Source organism: Macaca mulatta, chromosome 8, assembly GCF_049350105.2.
Source record: "Macaca mulatta isolate MMU2019108-1 chromosome 8, T2T-MMU8v2.0, whole genome shotgun sequence".
NCBI lineage: Eukaryota > Metazoa > Chordata > Mammalia > Primates > Cercopithecidae > Macaca > Macaca mulatta.
The window spans coordinates 7,791,647-7,807,296 of record NC_133413.1 but is presented as its reverse complement, the minus strand read 5'-3'; the positions used below and the strand labels follow the sequence as shown (position 1 = coordinate 7,807,296).

Below are 15,650 nucleotides of genomic sequence, written 5' to 3'. Positions count from 1 at the left end.
TGTGAGTATTTTTAAACTTTTCAATAACAGCCATTCTGACTAGGGTGAGGTGGTATCTCTTTGAGGTTTTAATTGGCATTTCTCTAATGATCACTAAGGTGGAGTATTTTTTCATGTTTCTAGGCCTGTTGTATGTCTTTTTTTGAGAAGTATCTGTTCATTCGCTGCCATATGTTTTAAAGGGGTCATTTCTCTTTTGCTTACTTATTTGTTTAAGTCGCTTATAGAGGAAAATCACTTTGACCAGGAGACCACCACCAACTAGCCTCTCCTTCCTGCTACAGGTATGGACCTCGCCATATCCAGGACACGGTGCTGGCTCATGTCCATTATCCTAACCCTTGCCTTGCTGTTTCTCTGAACTCAAGCTTTGCTGATTACCCCAAAAATGACCTCATTACAGTGGAATTTTGCTGAGATCACCATTTGCTTTCAGTACAATCCCATTACTTTATGGTGCAAGGAACCCATAGAGCCTCAGTCAGATTGGAAGGTTGCCCTACAAACTAGGCAAAAACTGTAGACTTGGGAGGTCTGTGTGTAAGAATCCCATGCCCGAATCTAACAGCTCTCCAGTGATAACATTCACGCAGTGCTGGGGAAATGCCTATGGACTGGAGTGTGTTCTGTGTGCAGGAAGCAGGTCCAGGTTTCACTTCCACAGGACACTGGGCATATCCAGAACCCGGAGATCTTCCTCTCGCTCATACACACCCCTTCATATTTTGTCCCCATAACCTCATCATTGTGACCCTACAGGCACCTACTAATGCCCTGGAACCTAAAACCATCACCAAGCCTTAAGTTTCCCCAAATAGCCCAAATTTCTTCTTATGCTGGGATAAGACTGGTGCTCACTTCCTCCAATGCTGAAGTTCCTGGGCCTCCACTCATCAGGAACTCACTGTTCCTCAGAGGTACAGCTGACCCCACTGCTCTGCCACAGCGACCACCCCAGCAAGGCTTGAGACGCCTCCTCCTTACTTAAGGTTGAGGGAGACGCTTCAGCTCTCACTCCACTGCCCCCAGTCCTCCACAGCCCAGTGCCTGCTGCCTTCACACAGAGCTGCAGGGGAGGCCCTGAGCACCCAGCCTGTGGGACCAGCTCTGTGCACGACCTTCCCATGGGAGCAGAGGCTGCCCTGCCAGCACACTGGGTTCAGCAACCTCACCATAGGTATTTGTTGCCTCAGGAGTGACTGCATTCTTTTCTCATTTTCAGAAACCTTATCCCATCTACCTCACTAGGAGAAGGAGGAGGAGAGTGGATACTGGTACATCGTAAAATGTGCTCTAGTCTTCCCAGGAATTCTCCTCAAATAACACAGGAAGAACCACAGGAGCTCGATCCTGCATATCTCAAGCGACCAGTGATCATCCCACTCACACTGTTTGTATGGAGGCTCTTAAGCCTGCCCATAATTGGCTACGGAACAAGGTATTTGAGCACACAGCACCAGGTGATCCAAGCTAACACCAGTCTCACTGCCACCTTGGCCGCCTGAGAGACTTCCAAGAGACAATAGGTCTCAAGCAGCAAACTCAGGAGTCCCCGGCTACAATGGTCCTAGACATTCGTTTAGCCTTAAACTGTCCATTGCCCAAGCAATGAGGCAACTGTCTGCTCCAGGGAACCACATACTGTGTGCACATCCTTAACGAACCCAACAGAACCTGCCCTGCCTGGAAACACAAGCCGAGGTGGTATTCAGTCTCAACCAGGTGGTCTGCAACATCCCAGCCCAGCCATCGGCTTTGATGTGTTGTTATGGTGAGAGCACAGGTACTGGGGAGGCTGGTTCAGGGAAGATTCCTCATCCTCTTCTGTGCATGGCGATCACATCCTTGTCTCCCCAACAGAGCGTATCCTGTGAGATGCAGGCCAGGCTTTCCTGGGGGCTTTAAGTAATCCCCTGCTGCAGCGAGCTCAGTCTCAGCCACCAGCACAGGCACCTCGGGGTCCATTGTCTTAGGAGTCATGGAGAATCCATCATTGGTTGCTGCCTGGACCTGGCCAGGGCTGACCAAGGTAGATGAGGGAACCCTCCCTGGACTCCTGTCTGAACCCCAGCTTCCCACCAAATTTCTCAACTGCCCTTTTCACCAGAGTTATTTAATATACCCAACGGAAAGTAACCCAGGATATTAGGACACCTGATCCCAAATAACTCTTAAATAGGGAAGTCCTCTGCTGTTTGTGCACGGCTGCTGTTGCTACAGGAGACCCAGGACAGAGGACTGCTGTCTGCACTCTCTCTTCACTCTGCCTAACTTGAGGATCTGTAAGTAACACAAAACTTAAACTTTCCTGTCGAGGTTTGAACATTGAAGCTGTGCCCCTAATCTGACCTGTGACTCCTGGGCCACCCCAGAGAGACCTAGTGGGTGAATCCCCTGCTGTGCATTTCTGTCTGAACCTCTGGGGGCTGCTGGGAGCATTGGCTACCAGCTCAATTAATAGAGAAACTCAAGGAATTTCCTTCTAATTACATGTGTCCTACTTGACACATCCAACAGAGACAACAATAGCTCCTTAAAACACCCTTTTGTTTGGAGAGAAGCCAATCCAGATCCTCGGCCTGTTTTTCAATCAGGTTATTTGTTATTTACTATTGAGTTGTTTGACTGCCTTATGTATTTAGATATTTACCCCTTCTACCACTTAGGATTTGCAACTATCGTCTTTCATTTTCTGGGTTGCTTTTTCACTCAGTTGATTATTTGTTTGTTGGTTTTTTGACGTGCAGATGCTTTAGAGGTCAGTGCAGCCCCACTTGCCTCTTTTCCCATTTATTGCCTGTGTCTTTGGTGTCATAGCAAAGATATCATTACCAACATCAATGTCAAAGCGTCATCTTCATATATTCCTCTCGTCGTTTTATGGTTTCAGGTCTATGTTTGGGTCTTCAATCCATTTTGAGTTGATTTGTGTATATAGTATATGATAAAGGACCACATGTATACAAACATCAAATCCTAAGGTGCAGTACAGTAGATATATACCATTTTTAATTCTTATTCACATCTCTATAGAGCTGGAAACAAATTTTTGGCTGTAGATGAACTTTTTACCTCGATATGTCAGTGTTCATTTCACCTATCATATGATAGGGTCATTGTTCTCTTCACACTGGCCCCTACAGGAGGCTACTCACCCCATGCCTTCAGGAGTGTGGTCAAGCCCTTGATGCCTCCAATAAATGACTCTTTACTTGATAGGAAATCATACCTGCTGCCAGAGTGTAGACCTACAGAGAGTAGTAGGGCCATCTGCAGGAAGAGACATTTGTCGCCTGACCTCATTGAATAAAATCACTGCTGTTATCCTTTGCTAGAAGAGTTAAAAGTAAATATTTCGTAAAGTGAGAAACAGGAATCCTCATCATCATCCTCTCCAAACCAGCACAGACACTAAACATAGAGATTCAAACTAGAGTGAAAGCTGGGAGACCAAAAGAAGAAAACATGGACATTGAGACCAATGGGATCCCACACAATCTCCAACGAAATGCACAGCTCCTCTCTCTGAGAAGGTTCAAGGTTTCCTGTCTCTGAGCCTTCTCTCTGCAGACATAGAAATCCAGGCTAACTCCTCTCTCCCGACTTGTCCGCTCCTGCTCTGCCTCTTCCAGGTCACTCCAGCCATGAGGACCTTTGCCCTCCTCACCGCCATGCTTCTCCTGGTGGCCCTGCACGCTCAGGCAGAGGCACGTCAGGCAAGAGCTGATGAAGCTGCCGCCCAGCAGCAGCCTGGAGCAGATGATCAGGGAATGGCTCATTCCTTTACATGGCCTGAAAACGCCGCTCTTCCACTTTCAGGTGAGACAGGCCGGCATGCAGAGCTGCAGGGTCTAGAGGGATGGATGGGAGACAGAGTCGGGAATCGAGTCTCAGTGGTCCTTGTCACCTAGATGGCTTCATTTAGCATCTCTGGGCCTTGGTTTTCTCATCTATAAATTGAATACAGAACCAAATAAATCTAGCAGGTTTCTGTCTATAAAGACTTGAGGCAGCTCTGCCTGGAGAGTAACCATTCTTTTATTCCTTTACTTCCTTAACGATCCTTTCACTTTAGAAAATCAATAAAATTAAAAAATAAGACTTGAAATCAACATATGTCTGTGAAATTCAGTAGGTTTAAGATATGAAGAAACAGTCTGACTAGTTCTTTCTGGATTCAAACAAGTCATCTTCATTACATGGATAATATTTGACTGTATCTATACAACCGTTTCTAAGAGTAGAGCCAAGCCTAAGAGTGCGTTCAGGTGTGTGTCTGATGGGGCAGAAGCACAACAATGAAAGCAAATGAGAATAAGTCTCAAATCCTGTGTGACCAGCACTGCTCTGTGTATTTATTCTTAATGACTGAAGTTGTTCATGCTACCGGCCCTAATGCAGCCGACATCACTCATTAGCTAGCACATGACTTCTCCAGGATTCCCTTTGCCACCCACTGCTGACCTTCTGATCCATTTACGATGCTCTCTCTGTGTTCCCAGAGTCAGCGAAAGGCTTGAGGTGCATTTGCACACGAGGATTCTGCCGTTTGTTATAATGTCACCTTGGGTCCTGCGCTTTTCGTGGTTGACTCCACCGGATCTGCTGCCGCTGAGCTTCCAGAATCAAGAAAAATATGCTCAGAAGTTACTTTGAGAGTTAAAAGAAATTCTTGCTACTGCTGTACCTTCTCCTCAGTTTCCTTTTCTCATCCCAAATAAATACCTTATCGCAAGATTTCTGTCTTTACATCTCTTACCCCTTTGATGTGTCTTTGTGTCTCAAGATACTTGGGATGCACCTTCCAGAATCCTAAGGTTTAAAACAAAACAACATTCCACATTCTAGGAATTTCAAGCAGGAGTTTGGGCTTCAGACTCAAATGGAAATGAAGGCCCAAATCACACCATCAATCTCCCCATCCACTGCTTTGTATTTTCACTCTGCCTCATTGGCTCTGGATCCACTCTCAAAGAGCTCCCGTGTGCTGGGCATACAATCATTGTCAGTTTAAAGTTCATGCAGTCACAAAATCATTCCTCCACAGGAGAAACCAACATGCTCTGTACTGAACAATTGGAGTTTTATCGAACGCGTCCCAGTCACACATTTACCTTTTAAGACATAGGGCTACAGGAGATCCACTGAAACAACTTTAAGAGGGAAATGGGTTGTTAGCAAAGGTGGGATTATGGTACAGAAAGCGCAGCAGCCCACACCAGGAAGTCCAGATTAAGAGCACCCTCCAGTCATGTCTACTAAGACCTGGATTTCACTCCCATAAAGTCATCTTCACACTCACAAAATGCACACGCACAAATGCTCCACTGCACTTTGCAACACGCATGCTCTTGTGTTGCCTTAACACCTGAGAACCTGATTCTGCCTGGAAAACACAGCTTCAGAGGAGATAAGGGATGAGGGAGGGAAAGTGATTCACCAGGAACACGGCAGCCTTCTTGTTTCTTCAGGGTGCTGGGCAGCTCAGGGTTCCTGGCACCCCACTGAGACACCGCATGGATGGGGAAGCCCATGCAGAACTCAGGGAGAACAGAGTGGGTGCCAACCTCCAGTGCATTTCCTCTAGCTCACCCAGGGTTTAACCTTTCCTGCCTTTGTCTTCAGGGAAGTTGATGCCAATGGCTCTCCCTACTGCAACAGTCTGAATCCTATTTCACCATCTTCAATAAGCGCCTCCTTCGCATTTTAAAACGTCTTGGTGAATTTTTTTTGTACAACAAATGAAATAGGTTTCTTTTGTAATTTCTTTCTGATTTTCTAAACTCGGCTTACAAGCAAACCCAGAAGGAAAGAGATCTGAAAAGGACTCATTCTATTTTAGGAATACCTGAATTTTTTCCTTTTTCACTAAGAAACAAACAACTCATGACGAACCTAAGGGAAAGAGCTCACTCTAACATTTCCTCTCAGTCACCCTCCCAACCTCTCAATGCTGTATCCTCCTGGCTGACAGTGACCCCCACCTTTCTTTCAGCCCTCCACCCCATGGCCCTGCCACCACCTGGAATTCCTCCATCTCTCAATCTCAAGTATGAAGGTCCCAGTCGCTGACTCACCAGCTCTCCTTCCAGCCTCTCCCATAGCTGTCCTCCGTCCCTGCTGATCAGAACCAGTAAGGCTGTTCTCCCACAGAAATGTGCATGGGAATCACCCGGGAGTCTGTTCCCCAGGCTGCACCCGGGACACCTGTCATCTGACCTCATTTCCTCTTCTTATGCACTGTACTGTCTTTAACTCAGATTCTCTGAGCTAGGTAATGTTTTTATATCCTTTTCAGGCATATTAGTTGAGTTTTGCATTCGAGTTTAAGAAACCACAATAAGCTGAGTTAACATTTTCACTGCCACACCTGAAAATTAAGAAAGAATTCTGGCTTCATGAAGTCCCTCATTGAAGGCCTCAAAGCATAAGTGACCTTGTTGTCTTTACCTGTTATTCCCCCCATTTTCCCTTTGATCTTAACTTGGACTCTCCCAGGTGACAGCCATGTGAATTGTGGTTATCTCCCCATGGCCTCCGTTGCTGATCTCAGGGAGAAAATCCCTACTTCTCTCTCCATTGTTTCAGCCAACTCCCAAGTCCCATGCCCTCCTCTGAGTCTGTCACTGAGGGGAGAGGTTGAGACTCCACCTGGATCCCACACTACCCCTGCTCCACACAGTAAAAATTCACACTAAGAATGGGAGAGGAGGGTTCTTCAGTCACTCCACAGAGTCCACAATTCCACGCCCCCACCACGATGGACTCTTTGTGACACTTTGGGAATAAGTTGAGAAAATTTGTTCCTATTTCCTCAAGATTTTAGAGAAGCTGAGATTTAAACACACAAAATATGTACAAATCCACTTCCTCACCAGTACTGTGAAAATGCCCTCTGTTCATCTAGGGCTGTGTGAAAAGACACCAGAAAACGTAGTGGATTAAAACAGCACGATCAGGTCTTCATTCACACATTTGCTGTTGTGACGTGGCTCCCTCCTCGGCCATCATAGGAGAGTTGCTGCTGGGATCTGAAAACCTCAGGGTCAAGATGCTTGCGCATAGGTAGAGGGAGTGCTGGACTGGCTCAGGGGGAGTTCTGACAGGCTGAGCGATGAGACCCTGTGATGCACCGAGGCCAGGTCATGCCAGCTCATGAGAGAAAAGATAGGTGTGACACTTTATATCCCACTCAGAGCTAGGAGGATTTCAACCAGAGATTTATAAACACTGCATATCAGAGTTTGTTTTTCCTACAAAGCTGGTTGCTCTGTGTTCTCTAGCTCATCCTTGCAGTTGGGTTCAGCTCCTCTTTTTTCGCAGTGCTTAGACTTCCTCCAAGCATTGTATCTGGGCTTCAAAGGCACCAGCATTCTTAGCATATGTGGGGTGTTGAAAAAAAAAATCATACACCAAGTGACTTATAAACAACAGAAATACATTTCTCAGTGTTCTCGAGAGTGAGAAGTCCAAATCAAGGTGCCAACAGATTTGGTGTCTGGTAAAGACCAGCTTCTAGGTTCATAGAGGGCATCTTCTCACTACTTCCTCACCTGAGGGAAGGAATGAAGGAGCTCTCTGAGACCTCTTCATCGGGGGTACCGATCCTATTCATGAGGACTCCACCCTCCCGACCTCATCATCCCCCAGAAAGCCCCACCTTTTCATGCTATCACCAGGGGAGGGATTTCAACATACGAATTTCAGAGGGACAAAAACATTCAGGCTGCAGCACCATCCAATACAGAGGAAGCGAAAGATAAAAACTTCTCGTGACTTTAGCCCAACAAATGGCATGGTGCTAAGTCAGGTGTGTTCAACTGGTCAACATGTCACCCGACCTAGATTCAACAGGAGAGAATTTCACCTCCATTCTTATGTGAAAAGAGTCAGGGATTTAGGGCCACCTTTTAAAACAGTTCAAGGAAGTTATTCCTTCATGGTTTATTGTAAAATTGCTGCAGACAACGACACCTGACACATAGAAAACCTGAGAGAGGCAGCTAGAAAAAGCAGATAAATTGCAGGGAGCTTGGATTTCCTGCCTGTCTCAGCTGGATCTGCAGGCCCGGGAGTCTCTGTGTGGCACAGGCTGCACCATGATCCTCCCTGCAGGAGACTGGACAAACGGATGCGGGGAGGGACAGGACGGTGCTCTCTGAGGAGCTGCAATGTGGCCAGTCCTCCTCAGAGCTCATCCCCATGCAAACGCTCTGCCTCATGCTAACATACATGCTGTGTTCCATGACTGCCCTTCTCTACCGGGTCACAACCAGGTCTCAGGGGCCTGCCCAAGGTCCACACACACTATCTGCTGGGGCCACCAGACAGCCTCAGCGTGTGTGGGAATATCCTTGCTGCTCCGGAGGCCTCTCTCCTCTCAGGTCTGCACCTGCACCCTCACCCACAGCTTCCCCAGAATATTTCCTCCAATCCAGTGATGTCAAGGCTCTTATGGAGAGTTCAGACTCACTTCAATGTTTCTTGTATGTGTATGAAAGAAGAGCTTAAGCCATGTCTACTGTCACTGGGTGTTGACACTGGTAGAGAGAATAGGAAAATTGGACTGGGGGTGGGGACTGAGGATAAACATGGAAGAAAAAGTGTTGCAAAGACTTTAGGCAAAACTCCTGCTTGCTTAAACTCTAGAGTTCTGCGAAGGTTCTGGGGCACTCCAAAAGGAAATGTGAAAGGGACTGCATGAGAAGAATCTCTGTGTTATTCAGGATGAAAGTTTGAAAGCCACTGGACAAGGAACAGGTGCAACCTCAACACAGGCTGGGAAAGGAGTACCACGCACTAGCTGGGAGTGCTCACCACTGCAGCCAAGCCTGGGAGGGAAGGACATCAGGACACCAGGTTAGGGGTGAAGAAGGCAGAACCAGGAGCCACCACTGACTTGGAGCCACCACTGACTCAGAGCCACTTGCAGCACATTCTGTGCTCCCTGAACTCCTGAAATCACTCTGGGTGCTGCTGGTACGGCTGCTGCTGAACCAGACACACAAGAGCTGTCAGGTTGTGCAACAGCAGCAGTAAACGGAACTCCCAGAACCCACATCACTTCTTGTGTGACCACTTGGGAAGGCCACCAACACCAGCATGGCCACTACCTCAGACAACAGTGCCCCTGCCCAAGAGACCATCCAGGGAGATATCAGCTTCACTGGAACCAGACACGTCAATGAATCTTGTTATTTTTCAACTTACATTTTAGATTCCTGGGTCCATGTTCAGGTTTGCTATATGCAGGGTGGATCTATAGGGCAATGTTGAGGGTTTGGGTACAATTTATCCAATCACCCAGATAGAAAGCATACTACACAATAGACAGGCCTGCAACATTTGCCCTCCTCCATCCCTGTTCCCTCTCCCAGTCCCTGCTGCCTATTCTTCCCACGTTTATGTGTATGAGTCCATGAGTACCCGCTGTGTTGCTCCCACTTATAAGTGAGATCATGCTATATCTGGTTTCCTGCTCCTGCGTTAATTCACTAAGGATAATGGCTTCCAGCTGCATCCATCTTTCTGCAAACAACACAATTTCATTCTCTCTTATGACTGTAGCATTCCATGATGTATATGTGCCACATTTTCTTCATCCAATCCACCACGGATGGGCATGTAGGTTGATTCCATGCCTTTGTTATCATGAATGATGCTCGCATGAACATACGGGTGCGTGTGTCTTTTAGGCAGAATGATTTGTTTTCCTTTGGATATATACCCAGCAGTGGGATTGTTCAGTGGAATGAGAGTTCTCTGTTAAGTTATTTGGCAAATTTCTAAACTGCTTGCCACTGTGCCTGAAATCCTTATCACTCCCCCAATAGTGTATAAGCCTTCTCTTCTCTATGCAGTCCTGCCAATATCTGTTATTTATTTGAATTTTAATTACAGCCATTCTGACTAGTGTGAGTTAGTATCTCTTTGAGATTTTAAATTGCATTTCTCTAATGATCAGTAATGTAAAGCATATTTTCCTTTTTTTTTTTTTTTTTTTGGCCTTTTGTAGTCTTTTTTTGAGACATATCTGTTCATGCCCAGGCATACATTTTAAAGGGGTTATTTCTTTTTTGCTTACTTATCTCTTTAAGTCCCTTGTAGAGGAAAATCACTTCGACCATGAAGTCACCACCAAACAGCCTCTCCTTACTGCTGCAGGTACGGATCTCGCTATCCCCAAGACACGCCACTGACTCATGTCCAGTAACCAAACCCTTGCCTTTCAGCTTCCTTTACCTTGTGCTTTGCTGGGTACCCCAAGGTTGACATCATTGAGTGGAATTTTGCTGAGATCACCATTTGCCTTCAGTGTAATCCCATTACTTTATGGTGCAAGGAACTTATAGAGTCTCAGTCAAATTTTAAGGCTGCCCTAGAAGCTATGCAAAAACTATGAACTTGGGGGACCTGTGTGTAACAACCCCATGCCCAAATCTAACCAACTCTTCAGTGATAACCCTCATGCAGTGCTGGGGAAATGCCTATGGACTGGAGTGTGTTCTGTGTAGAGGAAGCAAGTCCAGGTTTCACTTCTAAAGGACATGAAGGCATTACCAGAACTCAGAGATCTTCCTCATGTGCATATACACCACTTCATATTTTGCCCTATAACCTTGTCACTAGGCCCCTACAGGCACCTGCTAATGCCCTAGAACCTAAAACCTTCACCTGGGCCTCAGTTTCCCCAAACAGCCCGACTTTCTTTTTCTGCTGGGATGAGACTGTTGCTGACTTCCTCCAATGCTGAAGTTCCTGGGGCTGTCACACATCAGGAGCTCACTGCTTCCTCAAGAGACAGCCAACCCCACTGCTCTGCCACAGCGACCACCCCCACAAGGCTTGAGACACCTCTTCCTTCATTAAGATTGAGGGAGATGCTTCAGCTGTCACTCCACTGCCCCCAGTCCACCACAGCCCAATACCTGCTTCCTTCACACAGAGCTTCAGGGGAGGCCATGAGTGCCCAGCCTGCTGGACCGGCGCTGTACACAACCCTCCCATGGTGACAGGGGCTTCCCGGCCTGCACACTGGGTTCAGCAACCTCACCTTAGGTATTTATTCCCTCAGGAGTGACTGATTCTTTTCTCATTTTCAGAAACCTTATTCCACCTACCTCACTATGAGAAAGAGACTGAGGGTAATGAGTGGTATATTTAAAACGTAAACGAGTCTCCCTAGGACTTCTCAAACAACACAGGAGGGACCAGAGGAGCTGAAGCCCGCATATCTCAAGCACTCAGTGATCGTCCCACTCATGCTGTGTGTATGGAGACTCATAAGCCTGCCCAGAATTGGCTACGGAACAAGGTATTTGAGCACACAGCACCAGGTGATGCAAGCTAACACCCATCTCGCTGCCACCTTGGCCGCCTCCCTGAGAGATTTCCAAGAGACATTAGGTCTCAAGCAGCAAACTCAGGAGTCCTTGGACCCGATGGTCCTAGACACTCGTTTAGCCTTAAACTGTCCATTGCCCAAGCAATGAGGCAACTGTCCGCTCCAGGGAACCACATGCTGTGTGCACATCCTTAACGAACCCAACAGAACCTGCCCTGCCTGGAAACACAAGCCGAGGTGATATTCAGTCTCAACCAGGTGGTCTGCAACATCCCAGCCCAGCCATCGGCTTTGATGTTTTGTTATGGTGAGAGCACAGGTACTGGGGAGGCTGGTTCAGGCAAGATTCCTAATCCTTTCCTGTGCATGGGTGTCAATTAGGTCAGGTCCTTGTCTCGCTAACAGAGCGTATCCTGTGAGATGCAGGCCAGGCTCTCTTGGGGGCTTTAAATATTCCCTTGATGCAGCGAGCTCAGCCTCAGCCACCAGCACAGGCATCTCGGGGTCCATTGTCTTAGGAGTCATGGGGAATCCATCGTTGGTTGCTGCCTGGGCCTGGCCAGGGCTGAACTGACCAAGGAAGATAAGGGGAGCCTCCCTGGACTCCTGTGTGAACCCAGGCTTCCCACCAAATTTCTCAACTGTCCTTGCCAAAAGAGTTATTTAATGTACCCAACGGAAAGTAACCCAGGATATTAGGACACCTGATCCCAAATGACACTTAAATAGGGAAGTCCTCTCCTGTTTGTGCACAACTGCCCTTGCTACAGGAGAACTGGGACAGAGGACTGCTGTCTGCCCTCTCTGGTCACTCTGCGTAGCACAAGGATCTGTAAGTAACAGAAACCTTAAACTTTCCCATTGAGGTTTCAACATGGAAGCTGTGTCCCCAGTCTGACCTGTGACTCCTGGGCCACCCCAGAGGGACCTAGTGGGTGAATTCCCTGCTGTGCTTTTCTGTCTGAACCTCTGGTGGCTGCTGGGAGCATTGGCTACCAGCTCAGTTAATAGAGAAACTCAAGGAATTTCTGTCTAAATACACATGTCCTACTTGACATGTCCAATAGAGCAACAGTAGCTCCTTAAAACATTCTTTGATGTGGAGAAAAGCCCATCCTGCTCCTCAGCCTATTTTTCAATCAGGTTATTTGTTATTTGCTATTGAGTTCTTTGACTTCCTTATGTATTTGGATATTTACCCTTTCTAGCATTTAGGGTTTGCAGTCATTGTCTTTCATTTTCTGGGTTGCTTTTTCATTCAGTTGTTTGTTGTTTTGTTTTTTGACGTGCAGATGCTTTAGCGGTCAACACAACTCCACTTGACTATTTTCCCTTTTATTGCCTGTGTCTTTGATGTCATAGCAAAGATATCATTACCAATATCAATGTCAAAGTGTTATCTTCATATGTTCCTCTCATTATTTTATGGTTTCAGGTCTATGTTTGGGTCTTCGATCTATTTTGAGTTGATTTGTGTATATAGTATACAATAAAGGACCACACGTATACAAATGTCAAATCCTAAGGTGGTATACAGTAGATATAAATCATTTTCAATTTTTATTCATATCTCAATGGAGCTGGAAAAATAAATTTTTGGGTGTAGACGAACTTTTTACCTCGATATCACTGTGTTCATTTCACCTATCGTATGGTAGGGTCATTGTCCTCTTCACACTGGCCCCTACAGGAGGCTACTCACCCCATGCCTTCATGAGACTGGTCATGCCCTTGATGCCTGCAATAAATGACCCTTCACTTGATAGGAATTCATGCCTGCTGCCAGAGTGTAGACCTATAGAGAGTAGTGGGGCCATCTGAAGGAAAGGAGACATTTGTAGCCTGAACTTACTGAACAAAGCACTGCTGTTATCCTTTGGTAGAACAGTAAAAAGTAAATATGTAATGAAGTGAGAAACAGGAAAAAGATGCCAGGTTCCTCATCTTCACCATCCTCTCCATCAGCACAGACACTAAACATAGAGATTCAAACTAGAGTGAAAGCTGGGAGAGCAAAGGAAGAAAACATGGACATTGAGACCAATGGGATCCCACACAATCTCCAGTGAAATGCACACCTCCTCTCTCTGAGAAGGTTCAAGATTTCCTGTCTCTGAGCCTTCTCTCTGCAGACATAGAAATCCAGGCTAACTCCTCTCTCCCGACTTGTCCGCTCCTGCTCTTCCTCCTCCAGGTCACTCCAGCCATGAGGACCTTCGCCCTCCTCACCGCCATGCTTCTCCTGGTGGCCCTGCATGCTCAGGCAGAGGCACGTCAGGCAAGAGCTGATGAAGCTGCCGCCCAGCAGCAGCCTGGAGCAGATGATCAGGGAATGGCTCATTCCTTTACATGGCCTGAAAACGCCGCTCTTCCGCTTTCAGGTGAGACAGGCCGGCACGCAGAGCTGCAGGGTCTAGAGGGATGGATGGGAGACAGAGTCGGGAATCGAGACTCAATGGTCCATGTCACTTAGGTGGCTTCATTTAGCATCTCTGGGCCTTGGTTTTCTCATCTATAAATTGAATAGAGAGCCAAAGAAATCTAACAGGTTTTCTGTCTTTAAAGACTTGAGGCAGCTCTGCCTGGAGAGTAACAATCCTTTTATTCCTTTACTTCCTTAATGATCCTTTCACTTTAGAAAATCAATAAAATTAAATAATAAAACTTGAAATGAAGATATGTCTGGGAAATTCAGTAGGTTTAAGATATAAATAGACAGTCTGACTAGTTCTTTCTGGAATCATACAAGTAGACTTCACTATAAGGAGAACATTTTACTGTATCTATAGAATACTTTTTGAAAAGCAGAGCCAAGCCTAAGAGTGTGTTCAGGTGTGTGTGTGTGATGGGGCAGAGGCACAAAAATGAGAGCAAATGAGAATAAGTCTCAGACACTGCATGGCCGGCACTGCTCTGTGTATTTATTCCTATTGACTGAGGCCCTAATGCAGCCAACATCATTCCTCAGCTAGCACGTGACTTCTCCAGAATTCCCTTTACCACCCACTGCAGACCTTCTGATCCATTTATGATGCTCTCTTTGTGTCCCCAGAGTCAGAGAGAGGCTTGAGGTGCATTTGCGTACTAGGAATTTGCCGTCTGTTATAACGGCATTTGCGGTCCTGCGACTTTTGTGGTTGACTCTATCGGATCTGTTGCCGCTGAGCTTGCAGAATCAAGAAAAACAAGCTCAGAAGTTACTTTGAGAGTTAAAAGAAATTCTTGTTACTCCTCTACCTTGCCCTAAATTTCCTTTTCTCATCCCAAATAAATACCTTCTCGCAAGATTTCTGTCTTTACATCTCTTTCACATTTGATGTGTCTTTGTGACTCAAGATACTTGGGATGCACTTACCAGAATCCTAGGATTTTAAACAAAACAAAATTCCAAATTCTAGGAATTTCAAGCAGGAGTTTGGGCTTCAGACTCAAATGGAAATGAAGGCCCAAATCACACCACCAATCTCCCATCCACTGCTCTGTCTTTTCACTCTGCCTCATTGGCTCAGGATCCACTCTCAAAGAGCTCCCGTGTGCTGGGCAAACAATCATTGTCAGTTTAAAGTTCATGCAGTCACAAAATCATTCCACCTCAGGAGAAACCAGCATGGTGTGTGCTAAAGAATTGGAGTTTAATCAAACGTGTTCAAGTCACACATTTGCCTTTTAAGATGTAAGGTTAAAGGAGATCCACTGAAACAACTTTAAGAGGGAAATGGGTTGTTAGCAAAGGTGGGATTAATGGTACAGAAAGTGCAGCAGCCCACACCGGGATGTCCTCATTAGGAGCACCCTCCAGTCACGTCTACTAAGACCTGGATTTCAAACCCATAAAGTCATCTTCACACCCACAAAATGCACACGCACAAATGCTCCACTGCACTTTGCAACACGCATGCTCTTGTGTTGCCTTAACACCTCTGAGAACCTGATTCTGCCTGGAAAACACAGCTTCAGAGGAGATAAGGGATGTGGGAGGGAAAGCGATTCACCAGGAACACGGCAGCCTTCTTGTTTCTGCAGGGTGCTGAGGCAGCTCAGGGTTCCTGGCACCCCACTGAGACACCGCATGGATGGGGAAGCCCATGCAGAACTCAGGGAGGACAGAGTGGGTGCCAACCTCCAGTGCATTTCCTCTAGCTCACCCAGGGTTTAACCTTTCCTGCCTTTGTCTTCAGGGAAGTTGATGCCAATGGCTCTCCCTACTGCAACAGTCTGAATCCTATTTCACCATCTTCAATAAGCGCTTCCTTCACATTTCTAAAACGTCTTGGTGAATTTTTTTTTGTACAATAAATGAAATAGG

The 15,650-nt window shown here is 46.4% G+C and overlaps 2 protein-coding genes across 3 annotated transcripts; both read left to right on the top strand.

Moving 5' to 3' along the window:
- Positions 1-2,201: 2,201 nt before the first annotated feature.
- RTD1A (demidefensin 2) lies at positions 2,202-4,733 on the top strand. The gene is given in 3 exon segments (NM_001032817.2): positions 2,202-2,282; positions 3,633-3,819; positions 4,503-4,733. Coding segments are annotated over 2 exon segments (231 nt in total). The 5' UTR covers positions 2,202-2,282; positions 3,633-3,644; the 3' UTR covers positions 4,559-4,733.
- A 7,352-nt stretch (positions 4,734-12,085) lies between these two features.
- RTD1C (demidefensin 3) lies at positions 12,086-14,630 on the top strand. 2 transcript variants are annotated; one of them, XM_015144690.3, is made up of 3 exons: positions 12,086-12,176; positions 13,539-13,725; positions 14,397-14,625. In XM_015144690.3, the coding sequence occupies exons 2-3, from the start codon at positions 13,551-13,553 to the stop codon at positions 14,450-14,452; spliced, it is 231 nt and encodes a 76-aa protein (XP_015000176.1). In that variant the 5' UTR covers positions 12,086-12,176; positions 13,539-13,550; the 3' UTR covers positions 14,453-14,625.
- Positions 14,631-15,650: the final 1,020 nt, after the last annotated feature.